The sequence below is a fragment of the Bos javanicus genome, chromosome X, assembly GCF_032452875.1.
Source record: "Bos javanicus breed banteng chromosome X, ARS-OSU_banteng_1.0, whole genome shotgun sequence".
In the NCBI taxonomy this organism is placed as follows: Eukaryota; Metazoa; Chordata; class Mammalia; order Artiodactyla; family Bovidae; genus Bos; species Bos javanicus.
The window spans coordinates 19,788,099-19,803,063 of NC_083897.1; the positions used below are offsets into that span (position 1 = coordinate 19,788,099).

General features: G+C 40.1%; 1 protein-coding gene across 2 annotated transcripts in view; it reads left to right on the plus strand.

The window, feature by feature from the left end:
• Positions 1-14,573, plus strand: part of SLC9A6 (solute carrier family 9 member A6) — a 50,742-nt gene extending 36,169 nt beyond the window's left edge. For both annotated transcript variants that reach the window (XM_061408453.1, XM_061408454.1), the window contains 3 exons: positions 1,004-1,083; positions 6,627-6,732; positions 11,891-14,573. In XM_061408453.1, the coding sequence (XP_061264437.1) occupies positions 1,004-1,083; positions 6,627-6,732; positions 11,891-12,163 (459 nt within the window). In that variant the 3' untranslated portion in view covers positions 12,164-14,573. The remainder of the gene's footprint in view (positions 1-1,003; positions 1,084-6,626; positions 6,733-11,890) is intronic.
• The last annotated feature ends 392 nt before the right edge of the window (positions 14,574-14,965 follow it).

Sequence of the window (14,965 nt, forward strand, 5' to 3'; positions counted from 1 at the left end):
TGGATGCCTTGGCTCAGTATATTGTTTACTCAATATTTCAAGTGTCCACTGGGAAGCACAGAGGAAGATTTTAGTAACTATGGAACATGTAGGGGTTAGGTTTACAGGTGTTCGTGTGGTGAGGGGATCGTGAGATTTGTAGATTTGTTGCTCTTCTAAAAAGTGGAGCTATACAAACTAATGCCTCCTGATGTGAAAGTAAACACTGTAAGCCTGTTCAGTGTTCTCAGACATTTTGTATTTTGATACCTACTGAGAGGAAGATTCACTTATTTTGAGGATCAGGAAAAACAGGAACAAAACAGGAACCAAACCCAGAATCTAAACTGTACTCTTTGAAAATCTTGGAAACAGAACATTCATGCTGGAAAGAGCTTTTGAGTAAGGTTCGCATTGTATTCATGAAAAAACTCAGGCTGGGAGGGGAAGGGACTTGCCCAACTAGTTCACATCAGAGCCGAGATGAACCAGATGGCCTCACAGCGCCACTGCTGACTGCTCCGTGTTACACATGGGGATGCAGTTTATGTTTTGGGGGGAGCTGTTTTTGAAGAGATCCGCTTGCTGTGTTAGTTTTCCCTCCTACCCAGCCTGGCTTACCATGGAATTTCCCTACTTACTTAAATTTTGCTAATGTTCTAACAACATAATAGCATCTTTGAAAATGCCAGTTAGTTTTGAGACCCATGACAACTCCCAAAGATCAGAATGTTTATGGGATGTTTTCCGCTTAAGGTGCAGTTCACATTGTGGGTGTAAAGCTTTCAGATTTAGGGGGTGGATTATCCCACATTAATTTTGCTAAATGCCAGTCGACTCATAAATCAGGAAGCAGCCTGAGTAATAGAAGTGTGCAGAAAAATACTTCAGTTTCTTATTCCTAAGCTGCAATATACAAGCTCTTAAATTAGGCTATATTTGTAATTCTACAAAGCAATGACTCTTAAATGAATGTGTTTTTTGTCTTTATGTATATATTGACTTACTTATTGTCTGTTTGCAGGGTATTCCTGAAAGTGAAAGAAGAACTACCAAAGCAGAGAGCGCGTGGCTCTTCCGGATGTGGTATAACTTTGATCACAAGTATCCTTAATTGAGAAAAAAACAGTATGGATATGAATGATTACAATTTAATGGAACAACTGTTTTGACTACTCTCTTCCTGAACTGGAATATAAAACATACCTTTGGTCTTCCTTTTCCCCTTCAGTGTAGTGGAGAAGGTTACCCATACACATGGATGAATTCCTCTGAAAACCCGTGAAGCCAGTAGGGACTCAAGAGCCTTTATGATAGACTTGCTTTGATATATAGGTTTATTTATGGAGTAAACTTTAATATTTATTGTCTTTTAGCTAATTGAGTGAATGCCGCAAAAGGAATTTGTTGGTGTTTGTCAGTGTGCTTGCTAGGGTAAAAGAGGAAAGGCAGGCTTAGGAAGAAACATGGGAATGAGAAACTCAGCAATGCTAGATACCGCAGTGATCATTGATGTCTTCTCTCTGACCTTTCCAAAGACTGGAGGATTCTCCTCTCCATTCAGAATGCCAGTGCTTCATTATTTACCAGATTTCTTTCTTGTCCTATTGTAATAGTCTTCTTCATAGCTATACTTTAAGTCAGGTTATATATAATAACCTGTTTAAATCATGCTTTAAAAAAATTTTTTTAAAGGATACTTTTTATGTGAACTATTTTTGAAGTCTTTATTACATTTGTTACAGTACTGCTTCTGTTACTGGTTTTTTGGCCAAGAGACATGTGGGATCTTAGCTCCTGGACCGGAGCAAACCCAACCCCCCTGCATTGGAAGGCAAAGTCTTAATCACTGGCCCACCAGGGAAGTCCCTAAATCATGCCTTTTAAAAAATTGTATCACTCACTATTTATTAAAATTAATTTCTTATTTGAAAATTGAACTAGATAAAGGGATTATGGAGTTCTTTCTGGCTGAGACTTTAAGTGAATCAGAACCTAGTTTATGTTCTGTTGAAGTGACTTTGGGACAGCTATGTAAAATCCTTTTTCCTTGCTTTTGACTTTCTGATCAAAACCTTCTATGTTTAAGAAAAATGCACTTGACACTTATCATTAGAAGCTACTACTTACTATATTCTGTTTGCTAGATTTTTACATTCACTTTCTGGAAGGATTCTAATATATGGAAACACGAATGAATGCGTATCTATGGTATTGTTCAGTTGCTAACTTGTGTTCAACTCTTTGCTACCCCATGGACTACAGAACGCCAGGCTTCCCTGTCCTTCACTATCTCCTGGAGTTTACTCAAACTCATGTCCATTGAGTCGGTGTTGCTATCTAACCATCTCATCCACTGCTGCCCCCTTCTCCTTTTGCCTTCAACTTTTCCTAGCATCAGGGTCTTTTCCAGTGAGTCAGTACTTCGCATCAGGTGGCCAAAGTATTGGAGCTTCAGCTTCAGCATCAGTCCTTCCAATGAATATTCAGGACTGATTTCCTTTAAGATTGACTGGTTTGATTTCCTTGCTGTCCAAGGGACTCTCAAGATTCTTCTCCAGCACCACAATTTGAAAGCATCAATTCTTTGGTGCTCAGCCTTCTTTATGATCCAACTCTCACATCTGTACACGACTACTGAAAAAACAATAGCTTTGACTATTTGGACCATTGTCAGCAGAGTGATGTCTTTGCTTTTTTATTATGCTGTCTAGGTTTGTCATAGATTTCCTTCCAAGGAGCAAGCATCTTTTAATTTAATGGCTGCAGTCACCATCCACAGTGATTTTGGATCCTCCAAAAAAATCTGTCACTGCTTCTACTTTTTCCCTTCTATTTGCCATGAAGTGATGGGACTGGAGTTCAGATCATGAACTCCTTATTGCAAAATTCAGATATAAATGGAAGAAAGTAAGGAAAACCACTAGGCCATTCAGGTATGACTTAAATCAAATCCCTTACGATTATATAGTGGAAATGACAAATAGATTCAAGGGCTTAGATCTGATAGACAGAGTACCTGAAGAACTATGGATGGAGGTTCATGACTTTGTACAGGAGGCAGTGATCAAGACCATCCCCAAGAAAAAGAAATGCAAAAAGGCAAAATGGTTGTCTGAGGAGGCCTTACAAATAGCTGAGAAAAGAACAGAAGCTAAAGGCAAAGGAGAAAAGGAAAGATATACCCATCTGAATGCAGAGTTCCAAAGAATAGCAAGGAGAGATAAGAAATCCTTCCTCAGTGATCAATGCAAAGAAATAGAGGCAAATAATAGAATAGGAAAGACTAGAGATCTCTTCAAGAAAATTAGAGATACTGAGGGAACACTTCATGCAAAGATGGACACAGTAAAGGACAGAAATGGTATGGGCCTAACAGAAACAGAAGTGACTAAGAAGAGGTGGCAAGAATACACAGAAGAACTATACAAAAAAAGATCTTAATGACACAGATAATCATGATGGTGTGATCACCAACCTAGAGCCAGACTTCCTAGAATGCCAAGTTGTGTGGGCCTTAGGAAGCATCACTATGAACAAAGCTAGTGGAGGTGATGGAATTCCAGTTGAGCTATTTCAAATCCTGAAAGATGATGCTGTGAAAGTGCTGCACTCAATATGCCAGCAAATTTGCAAAACTCAGCAGTGGCCACAGGACTGGAAAGGTCACTTTTCATTCCAATCCCAAAGAAAAGCAATGCCAAAGAATGTTCAAACTACCACACAATTGCACTCATCTCACACACTGGCAAAATAATGCTCAAAATTCTCCAAGCCAGGCTTCAGCAATCCGTGAACAGTGAACTTGCAGATATTCAAGGTGGTTTTAGAATAGGCAGAGGAACCAGAGATCAAATTGCCAACATCTGCTGGATCATGGAAAAAGCAAGAGAGTTCCAGAAAAAACATCTACTTCTGCTTTATTGACTATGCCAAAGCCTTTGACTGTGTGGATCACAATAAACTGTGGAAAATTCTGAAAGAGATGGGAGTACCAGACCACCTGATCTGCCTCCTGAGAAATCTGTTTGTAGGTCAAGAAGCAACAGTTAGAACTGGACATGGAACAACAGACTGGTTCCAAATTGGGAAAGGAGTACGTCAAAGCTGTTTTATTTAACTTATATGCAGAGTACATCATGCAAAATGCCGGACTTGATGAAACACAAGCTGGAATCGATTGCCAAGAGAAATATCAATAACTTCAGATACGTAGATGACACCAGTCTTATGGCAGAAAGCGAAGAACTAAAGAGTCTCGGTGAAAGTGAAAGGAAAGAGGAGAGTGAAAAAGCTGGCTTAAAACCTAACATTCCAAAAGCGAAGATCATGGCATCTGGTCCCATCACTTCATGGCAAATAGATGGGGAAACAGTGGAAACAGTGACAGACTTTTATTTTCTTGAGCTCCAAAATCACTGCAGATGGTGACTGCAGCCATGAAATTAAAAGACGCTTGCCTCTTAGAAGAAAAGCAATGACCAACCTAGACAGCATATTAAAAAGCAGAGATGTTACTTTGCCGACAAAGGTCCATCTAGTTAAAGTTATGGTTTTTCCAGTAGTCATGTATGGATGTGAGAGTTAGACCATAAAGAAAGCTGAGTGCCGAAGAATTGATGCTTTTGAACTGTGGTGTTGGAGAAGACTCTTGAGAATCCCTTGGACTGCAAGGAAATCAAACCAGTCAATGATAAAGGGAATTAGTCCTGAATATTCACTGGAAGGACTGATGTTGAAGCTGAAGCTCCAATACTTTTACCACCTGATGGGAAATACTGACTCATTGGAAAAGACCCTGATGCTGGGAAAGATTGAAGGCAGGAGAGAAGGGGGTGACAGGGGAAAAGATGGTTGGATGGCATCTCCAACTCGATGAACATGAGTTTGAGCAAGCTCTGGGAGTTGGTGATGGACAGGTAAGCCTGCAATGCTGCAGTCCTTGGGGTCACAAAGAGTTGGACCCAACTGAGCGAGTGAACTGAACTGATAGTGGCTGGACCTTCCCAATGCAGTGTTAAATATAAGCGATGACAGTGGGCATTCTTGTCTTATTCCTGACCTCAAGGGATATTTTTCAATATTTCACCATTAAGTATGATATTAGCTATAAGTTTTTGAGATATCTGTGATCAATTTAAGAAAATTCCCTTTTTTTCTAGTTTGCTGAGAGTTATCATAAATAGGTATTGAGTATTATCAGACCCTTTTCCTGCATCAATTGAAATGATCACGTGTTTATTTTTTTCTCTGTTAGTGTTTTATCTTGCTGATTTTCATCAATTGAATGTTAAGCCAATCTTAGTTTGGTGGAACAAATCCCATTTGATCATGATATGTTATTCATTGTGTGACACTGGATTTAGTTGCTCATATTTTGTGTCTATTTTCATGAGAAGTATTGGCTTGTGATTTTTTTTCTTGTAATATCCTTATCATGTTTCTATAATAAGACTGTGCTAATTTTATAAAACAAGTAGGGAAGACTTTTTCTCTTTTTCTGTTTTGTGGAGGACTTTATGTAAGCTTGGTGTTGCTTCTTAAGTGCCAGGAAGATTTTAACCAGTGAAGCTTTCTGGGCCTGGAGCTTTTTGTATGAGCAATGTTTTAGTTTGTTTGATAGATACTGGACCATTCAGATTTTTTGGTCAATATTTGATAAGTTTTAGTTTGTAGGGAATTTGTTCTTGTAGAGTTAAACACCAAGACTTATTAGCCTCAGTACTAAGTACCCTGTTAAGTACCACTGAACTAAGATGTGGTAGTTTCTGTACTTGATGCACTAGTACAATTCATCATTCCAGATTTTCAGTGATTTTTGTGTGGCAAGATGTTTTATGAACTATATAAGTGTGTTTATACAAAGTACTTTAATCTTAGAGTTTATGGGAATTTATGTAAATTTCTTTCATTTTTAATTGAGAACAACCTTAGGTTGTAATTTTAGAAAGTAGGGAATATGTATATGTGTCTTTCTCCCTTTCTCTGCTTTTTCTTGTGATTCTCTCTTTTTTCCTTTCAAGTATCAAATATATTATTGCATCTGTTTTTATTTTTGGAGAATAGATGAATGCTAAAATGAGAGTCTGTGACAGAGGAACTCATGATGCATAATTTTTAAAAATGTTTTTAGAATTGCATTTCCTCTGATACTGAAGTTTCAACTCATTGAAGAGGCCAGCTGAATCCATAGTAAATAATGAAAACCATTTTTTATTACTATATTCTACTACTGAAATGTTTAATCGCTTTTCAGGCTCTTTAGTATTCTTTCTTCTGTATCTCCTTCGGTGCTAAATCAAGTGTGATTTTGCCTTTAGTAAAATCATAAAGGCAATATGATGTAGTGGTCAAAAGGTCATAGGATCTGGAATCAGACTGATCTGGGTTTGAGTATTGGTCCTCCATTTACTTGTGTGACTTTAGGCAGATCGTTGACTTCTGTGAGCCTGAGTTTCCATATTTGTAAAACAGAGATAATATTACAAAATTTTAAAATGTTGCTATCTCACTGACATAACAGGGTCATGAAGTGGGACATTTGCTATCTGAAGTGGTTGGTACACTGTGACAGTGATTGTAATCAAGCAGAGTGTTCTTTTTAAATTGATAAAGAAAGGAACACAGCTCTTCCTTAACCAGCACAGCTATCTGAAGCCTCTGTTGACGCACAGCGGGCCTCCTCTTACCACCACCCTGCCTGCCTGCTGTGGCCCCATTGCAAGATGCCTGACCAGTCCCCAGGCCTATGAGGTAAGTTGGTTTCATCCAGAACCTCAGTTCTTCATTAAGTTAAATTTAAATGTATCTGCTCTGTGGATGGGTGACTGCTGTTTTTGTTTTGTTTTGTTTTGCTTTGCTTGCTTTTATGATATAAAAGCCACAAGCAGGAATATAAACATATGTTGCTCAGCTAGAAAGTGCACTGAAATCTCTAAATTTATTATATATATAATAATTTTTATATAAATTATATATGGAATAGATATAATTTATCTCTAAATTTATTATAATTCACAGTGTTTGAAACATCATTTGAAAACAGATATGGAATAGCATCTTGCTATCAGTAATTTTAGTAAAAAAAATTCTATTTCTGTGCTGATTTTCAATTTCAGAGAAGGCAATGGCAACCCACTCCAGTATACTCTTGCCTGGAAAGTCCCATGGGTGGAGGAGCCTGGTAGGCTGCAGTCCATGGGGTCGCTAAGAGTCGGACACAACTGAGCGACTTCATTTTCACTTTTCACTTTACTGCATTGGAGAAGGAAATGGCAACCCACTCCAGTGTTCTTGCCTGGAGAATCAATTATTTGCAGCATGTGGTCTGAACTCAATACTAACTTTATATATTTTAATCTATAAATTTGGATCATCACAGTCATGATGAGAGGATTACTAAAACATTTTTTGATGCTCCTAAAGTGCAGCAGATGGTCTTTTATTTCATATATAAGGGCAAGTTTATCTACCTGTATTGTATATCTCATGGGAGGCATCAACATACCTAGATATAATCTAGATTCCATATTTTTCCTTAACTGCCAATGTAAGATTGGTAATTTAGCAGGTACTGCAACAAAGAAAGAAATGACAAATGCTAAGCAGTTTTTATTTTAAAATATGAGCATTTAGTTTTTTTCAAGTTTTTTGTTAAAAACTTTACTTCTAACCCAATCCTTCAAAAATAATCTGTGACATCAAATAAAGTCCCCATGTTAACAAAACCTGTCAGTTTTGACTACTCTGATGTAACACCTTGAGAGGCAAGGGTGTGGTAAAACAGTGTAGATGTGTGTGCACATGCACACCCACACACACATACACACTTCCTTATGACCTCCTCTGTGGTGTTTTAGCGTAGGTCTCATGGAGAATGGACAGGGAAGGGGAGCCTTAGCTGGGGTGGCACCTGGGTCAGGGAGGAGTACCCTGCAGCACTATGTTATGTTGAGTCCATACACTGACTGCTGGTGGGTGGGGGGCACACCCCATGTTGTCTTGTCCCTCCCTCCCACTTTACCCAGGCTCCCGTATCAAGCACAGTGCCCATTCCCTCTTTACCCTGTTAGCCCACATGGCTGTCTGCTGAGGGGTCAGCCAGCTTTGTCAGCTAAGTCAGTGAGGCCTGGCTGTTGGATTCCAGAGACCTACTCACCATCATGAAAAGCCAGAAGAGCTGCACAATGCCTGTGTGTTCTGTGGAATATAGCAGAATACAACATTGTTCTATTTGCTTCCTTGGGCTGTCATAACAGAGTACCCCAAACTTAACAGCAGAAATTTACTGTCTCACAGTCTGGAGGCTGGAAGTCTGAGGTCCAGGTGCCAGCAGGGTTGGGTCCTAAGGGCTCTGAGAGAGAGTCTATTCCAGACCTCTCTCTAGCTTCTAGCGGTTTGCAGGCCATCTTTGGCATTCCTTGGCTTGAAGATGCATCACCGTGATCTCTGTCTTCATCTTCACCTGGCATTTTCCCTGTGTGTGTGTGTGTGTGTGTGTGTGTGTGCGCGCGCACATGCAGGTCTGTGTCTCCAAATTTCCCCTTTTTATAAGGACACCCTCCAGCCATACTTGATCAGGGCCCACACTAAAGACCTCATCTTAACATGATCCCTTAAAAGTCTGTACTTCCAGATAAGGTCACTTTCACAGATACTGGGAGTTAGGATTTCATATTTCTAGGGGATGAGGGGGATGCAGTGTAACCCAGAACAACCATAAAACTTCATTTTTAATTTAATTTTTTGTTATGCTGACTCCTTATTAAATTACAAAAGTAGCATACTTACAGGAGAAGGCAATGGCACCCCACTCCAGTACTGTTGCCTGGAAAATCCCATGGATGGAGGAGCCTGGTAGGCTGCAGTCCATGGGGTCGCTAAGAGTCAGACACGACTGAGTGACTTCACTTTCACTTTCCACTTTCATGCATTGGAGAAGGAAATGGCAACCCACTCCAGTGTTCTTGCCTGGAGAATCCCAGGGACGGGGGAGCCTGGTGGGTGCTGTCTATGGGGTTGCACAGAGTCAGACACGACTGAAGCGACTTAGCAGCAGCAGCAGCAGCAGCAGCATACCTACAGCCAGATATTCAAACAGTATAGAATGTACAAAGTGATAAATGAAAGTCACTCTCTTCTCCCACCACATCCCCTAGAGACAGTCTTTTTAAGAGTTTATTGTGGATAGTCCCAGATATATTTTATCTATCTCACTCCGAGGAGACACATGTGCTGACAAAGCAAGAGATTTTATTGGGAAAGGGCACCCGGGTGGAGAGCAGTAGGGTAAGGGAACCCAGAAGAACTGCTCTGCTGTGTGGCTTGCAGTCTCGGGTTTTATGGTGATGGGATTAGTTTCCGGGTGGTCTTTGGCCAATCACTCTAATTCAGAGTCTTTCCTGGTGGCGCACACATCGCTCAGCCAAGATGGATGCTAGCGAGAGGGATTCTGGGAAGTGGATGGACACATGGTGTCTCCTTTTAACCTTTCCCGAACTCTTCTGGTTGGTGGTGGCTTATTCTGTATTCCTTATCAGGATCTCCTGTCATACAACAACTCATGCAAAGTTACTATGGTGCCTGGCCAAGGTGGGCGGTTTCAATCGGTGTGCTTCCCTTAACAGGATTATAATAGTATTGTCCTGCTACTTGCTTTTTTTCACCTAATGATCCACAGCATGGATACCTTTGTAAGAGTCCACGAGAACCTTCTGTCGATTGGTGGCTGCGTAGTGTAGCTTTACTAAGGTTGATCTAGTCAGTCTCATTCCTTTTGTGTTTTTGTTATTACAAACAATGTTTACAGTGAGTATCCTTGTATATATGTTTACCCAATAATATAAAGTTATAAAGAATAGATTTTAAAGGTTAAATCGCTGGGTCAAAAGGCATATGCATTTTAAGATTTGGTAGCTATTGCCCCAAACTTCAAACTTAATAAAGGCAGTCGAAGGTGCTGAAGAGCCCCTGCTGATGTGTGAAGGCCCCACAGAGCTTTGTTGTGGGCATTGCTGAATTAAGTGATAGACAGGCTCCTTAGACTTACAGCTGGATTGGCTTGGAAGGGATTATGGCTGGTTGGTGGAGCGGGTTTCTTTGGTTTTTAATTTACAGGTCTTTTTCTTTGAGTGTTGAGGCAAATCTCTAGCAACAGCAAAGAATTTTAAAATTTCCAGCAACAGCAAATGTGAAATTTTAGTCTAATAGTGTCCTCAGTCTATTTGACTATCTTAGACAAACTTAACATTTTTAAATGCACAGGATAGGAGAGTTGGGTGTAGGAGGTTTCTATCTACTTCCCTCAAGGAGTATTAGTCACAGACTTTTTTTGCTGTATCAACATGAGTATTTACAATGATTCTTACTCTACATTTCAATAAAATGACTTTCTGATTTTTAAAAGTAATAAGTATTCATTATAATAAAATTTCAGATAATACAGAAACATAAAGAAAACTATAAAAACCATTAGCAATCCTATCATGCAGAGCTTGCTATCATCATTTTGTTGAATACCCTTCTAGACTTTTCTATTGTTGACTGGAAAAATAGTCACAACCTAAAAGTTGGAATTTGGGGTACTTCAAGTCTGGGAGGCAGCATCTCAAGAAACCCTGAGAAAACTGTTCCCTGGAGGTGGGAGTGGGGGGAGTGGGGTGGATTGGAGCTGAGGCATAGGGTAGGTGGAACCAGGTTATATAAAAATTTTGCAACAAAGGGTGGGAAGTCTGAATGTCAAAAGTTTTTGTAAATTAAAGAAAACCAGATATCCCAAAAGAAGGAATCTAGTGCTTTTTTATGATGGGAAGATGGCAAAGTCTGGGCTCACTGAAAGCATTCCTTTGAAATGCACCTCAGCTGTGTGGGGCGGGTATCCTATGTTTTCACACCCTGAGCTCCCTTGGGGCTCACTGTGGGCTGTGGCTGCAGTTTGATGGCTGCTGGATGGCAGGTATTCTTTCCTTCCTGAGTTTCCTCAGGCTCACCAGCTCACATTGGAGGGCTGCAGTTTCTTGCTGACTGTGACATCATTGTTTACTGATATGTGGTGGTGGTTTAGTTACTCAGTTGTGTCTGACTCTTTGTGACCCTGTGGGCTGTACCCCACCAGGCTCCTCTGTCCATGGGACTCTTCAGGCAAGAATACTGGAGTGGGTTGCCATTTCCTTCTCCAGGGGATCTTCCAGACCCTTTCTCACTATGCACATGTACATTTTTTAATTAACCAAAATGGCACTATATATCCTGGACACTTTTCCCTCTTCTGGAACTTTATGAAATTATATTCTTTTTGGCCCCCAAATTTCCATTAGAACAAAAGCTTTTTGAGCTGCTTGACAAGTATGTAATGAGGGTAGTGAAGGTTCAATATTTCTAGGCATTGTTGACATGAAAGTAAGCGCTTCATTTATTTAAACCTATTCAGCAATGAATTGCACTTACATTTAGTGAATACTTTTCTGTGTACCCCAAATTGTTAGGTGGTTGAACTACAGCATACAAGGGATTTAGAGTCTAGTGGGGGGAGATGTGATGCAGATCCCTGCATGTGCAGCTATGAAAAGGGGTAAGTGCCACTGTAGGGAGAGGGCTAAGTGCAGGCTGCTAGGGAAGAACACAAGAGGGCACTAAGCTAGCCTTGGACGATCAAAGAAGACTTCTGGGAGAAAGTGACTTTTAAGTGAAAACCTCAGTGATAAGTAGGAGCTAATACCTGAAGGAGGGGAGAGGAGACAGGAGGTAAGAGAAAGCAGTAGAGATTTTGGCAGCTGTCAAGCACTTCAGTCTGCAGGCACACAATGGGGCAAGTGGGGTCAGAGAAAATACAGCATCCTTGAAAATTCAGCTATTGGAAATGTTTCTTTAATTTTTCATAATAATTCTCAAAACTTGTTTTATTTGCATTTAGAACCAGGAACAGTTGAAAGACGATGACTCTGATCTCATCCTCAATGATGGTGATATTAGTTTGACGTATGGCGATTCTACTGTGAACACTGAGTCAGCATCATCCGGTGCCCCTAGGAGACTTATGGGAAACAGTTCTGAAGATGCCTTTGATCGGGAACTTGCCTTTGGGGACCATGAACTGGTCATTCGGGGAACACGCCTGGTTCTACCTATGGATGATTCTGAGCCCCCCTTAAATTTGTTAGATAATACGAGACACGGTCCAGCCTAAGCTTACTAGTTACTCACTTAGTGATCTGTAAAATTTGCACATGTGATTGTGAAGAAATTCGTACTACCTAAAAAGTCCCAGTGCATGTCTCTGAATGTTTAAGCTATATAAATGCTATTTATTTATATAGCATTGAAAGACTATAAATACCCTGTACAAGGCAGATTGTGAACAAATTCTTCATTTTACTTTTTATTGGCCGCACTATGTAGACTGGACCTGTTTAGAAAGTTAATTTCACAGTGATGTCTTGTGTTCTGTTAGCTTTATGTCTCAGTTCAGGTATACAAGGTGACAGATTTACTCTTTCTTATATTTACCTGCCACTTAACCAGAGCACCAAGTTCTTGTGATGTGAATTAATTTTGTCTTGTGGGAGGGGAGGGAGAGGAAAGAGGGAGCACTGTTTCTGGGGGAGCCCAGGCAGGAGAAGTTGCTTTGTTGGAAAGTTATGTTGATTGCTGCTGCCTTTGTCGTGACCTTTTTCTTTCCTTTTTGTCTGGTGGCCTGTTATGGTGCATGAGGCCAGTGGCTTCGGATCTTGCCCATTCAGGTTGGGGAGTGAAGTGCTGGGGCCCCTTTTCCCCTTTGCCGTGAAAAAGTAAATTTTTTGGCTCCAGTACACTGCTACTCAGAAAAGAACGCTATGCATGACTTCCAAGACTTTGTTTCTTTTTTCCAGACCAAGACCTTGGAAAGAGTTGCACCATCCAGCCCACTTAGCCAAAGTATAGTTGTATATAGTTCGGAACACTTGATTTCGATTTGGAGGGGCTGGGGTGGGCAGAGGACAGGAGGAGTAAGGAGCGTAGTGGTTTCAGAGAGCTCTCCCCCCAAATCTGTAAATACTCTATACCAGATAAGTTTAAATGAGAAACTCGATTGCTGCTTACTTTTTGATTATGTACTTTATCTGTATAGCAAGCTTTGTGGTCAGAAGTTTTTATACCAATTTAAATCGCTGCTCTTTAGCAGCCAAACAGGAGCAAAATGTAAAATTTTTGAATTGACTGTGTCTACTTGTCATTCGTTAGTCTGTAGTTGATGTTAATTTATGAATCCACGACCGTTCCACAGGACACCACAGCCAGTCAGGAGAGAATACAGCGCTCCCGAGCTTGTTGTGAGGACGGTTCTGCCTTTGTGTTACCAGGTGTAGTTGTCTTCATGTTCATGTGACTTTTAATAGGAAATACCTAAGCTGCCATGTTTGTTTTGTTTCTTACAGTTTTCAAGGAAGAGTGTATAACAATTGCCCATTTCATATGCAGAGTATGAAAGTCGATTCTATTTTGTAATGCTGCAAATACCTAACAGTGTATTGAATGCTTAGCAGAGGGGATCCTTTCCAATGTTGATTCTGACCTGTCAGAGTTTTGGAAGAAAAACAAACTTCTGTAGGTTTTTTTCCCCTCAGGTCTGAGTAGCATTGCCTTAAATCTTATCCAATTTGAAAACGGTTTTGTTTATGTGATGTTCAAATTGTCCAATGCAAAATATCTTTCCAAACAAAATATACTTATTTTCCCAAAGGTTTTCTTGCTGTGATGCAAACACTCCTTGCGGTTTTAAGGGAATTCTACTGTTGATCCCTTGAGTGGCAGCTCTAACTGTTGGCATAGCCATTTGTTATGTAGTGGTAGCGACTTTCCTGCTATGCAGGAACCCGTGAAGTGTGCATTTTCTATAATGTGTGCCTCTTCATGCCGTCAGTAATTTCTTGTTAACATGTTTGAGGGGCTTTGAACTTCAGCATCATTTACCCACAAAGTCATTCACGCTGTAAAAGGTTATACAAGGAATTCACAACTACCTTTTTTATCCTGTCAAGTTACTGGGCTCACTTTATGAAAATGACTGTAAATACTTAGCATGACAAATTCAGTAACTTGTCTGTTTCAGCATGCATGAGACTTTTTCTTAGGGAAACTGATAAAGCTTGAGTCAACTGAATCTGCCTTCGTACTTTATCAAAGGGGAACCAAGCCTGCTGTGCTTAAATCAGCATCTGGAAGATTCTCCTCTCCTCTAATCTATGTGTGCATCTCCAAGCAAAGAAGAAAAAAACAAACTCTGCTCATCCATCTGTTGGTTTAAGACACCTGAATGAACCTGGATGAGGTACAGCAGAATTCTCATCATGCACAAGTAGGACTGTTCTCGGACTTGTTTTCCTGTCCTTTGTGGACCCTACACGTGTGAATGACTTGAACGTTGTGTCTTTTCAAGTTATTTTTTAAGGTTCCTTGGCATTGTATCCTAGTTGTCCGTGTTTGGCAGTGTGCTGTTAAAGTAATAGACTTTTAATCTTTATGTATTTTTTTGTTTTCCCTTGGAGGACTTGGACAGACGTTATAGTGGTTTCTTTTAGGAAAATCTGTCATTAAAAAAATTATAGCCTTGCAAGTAACCATTCATGGTGTTTGAGTCACAGTTTATTCTAGTAAGAGGTAAAGAGTGCTGACTTCATTTATTTTTCTACCTATATACCTACTGGGAAAGGGGGAAGACTGGTGTTTTTTTTAAAAAAGCAGCAAACAGAAACCTAACAGAACATAACTTATGGGGTGGCACATTTTTGGTGCTTATGTGTAAGGCTGGATGTGTTTGCTCATGGGCACAGTTGGACCATTTAAGAAATATGATTCAAAGCAGTTGAATTCTGTTATATTGATTTGTAGCCTGTTAGCTCAGTAATGGATAATGTCATGAACATGTTAACTTCCATTATGTGGGGAGAGTAAATTCTGTAAAAAGTTAGGTAAGGTAGTTCCAAGTTGGGTTGAGAGTACAATCACACAA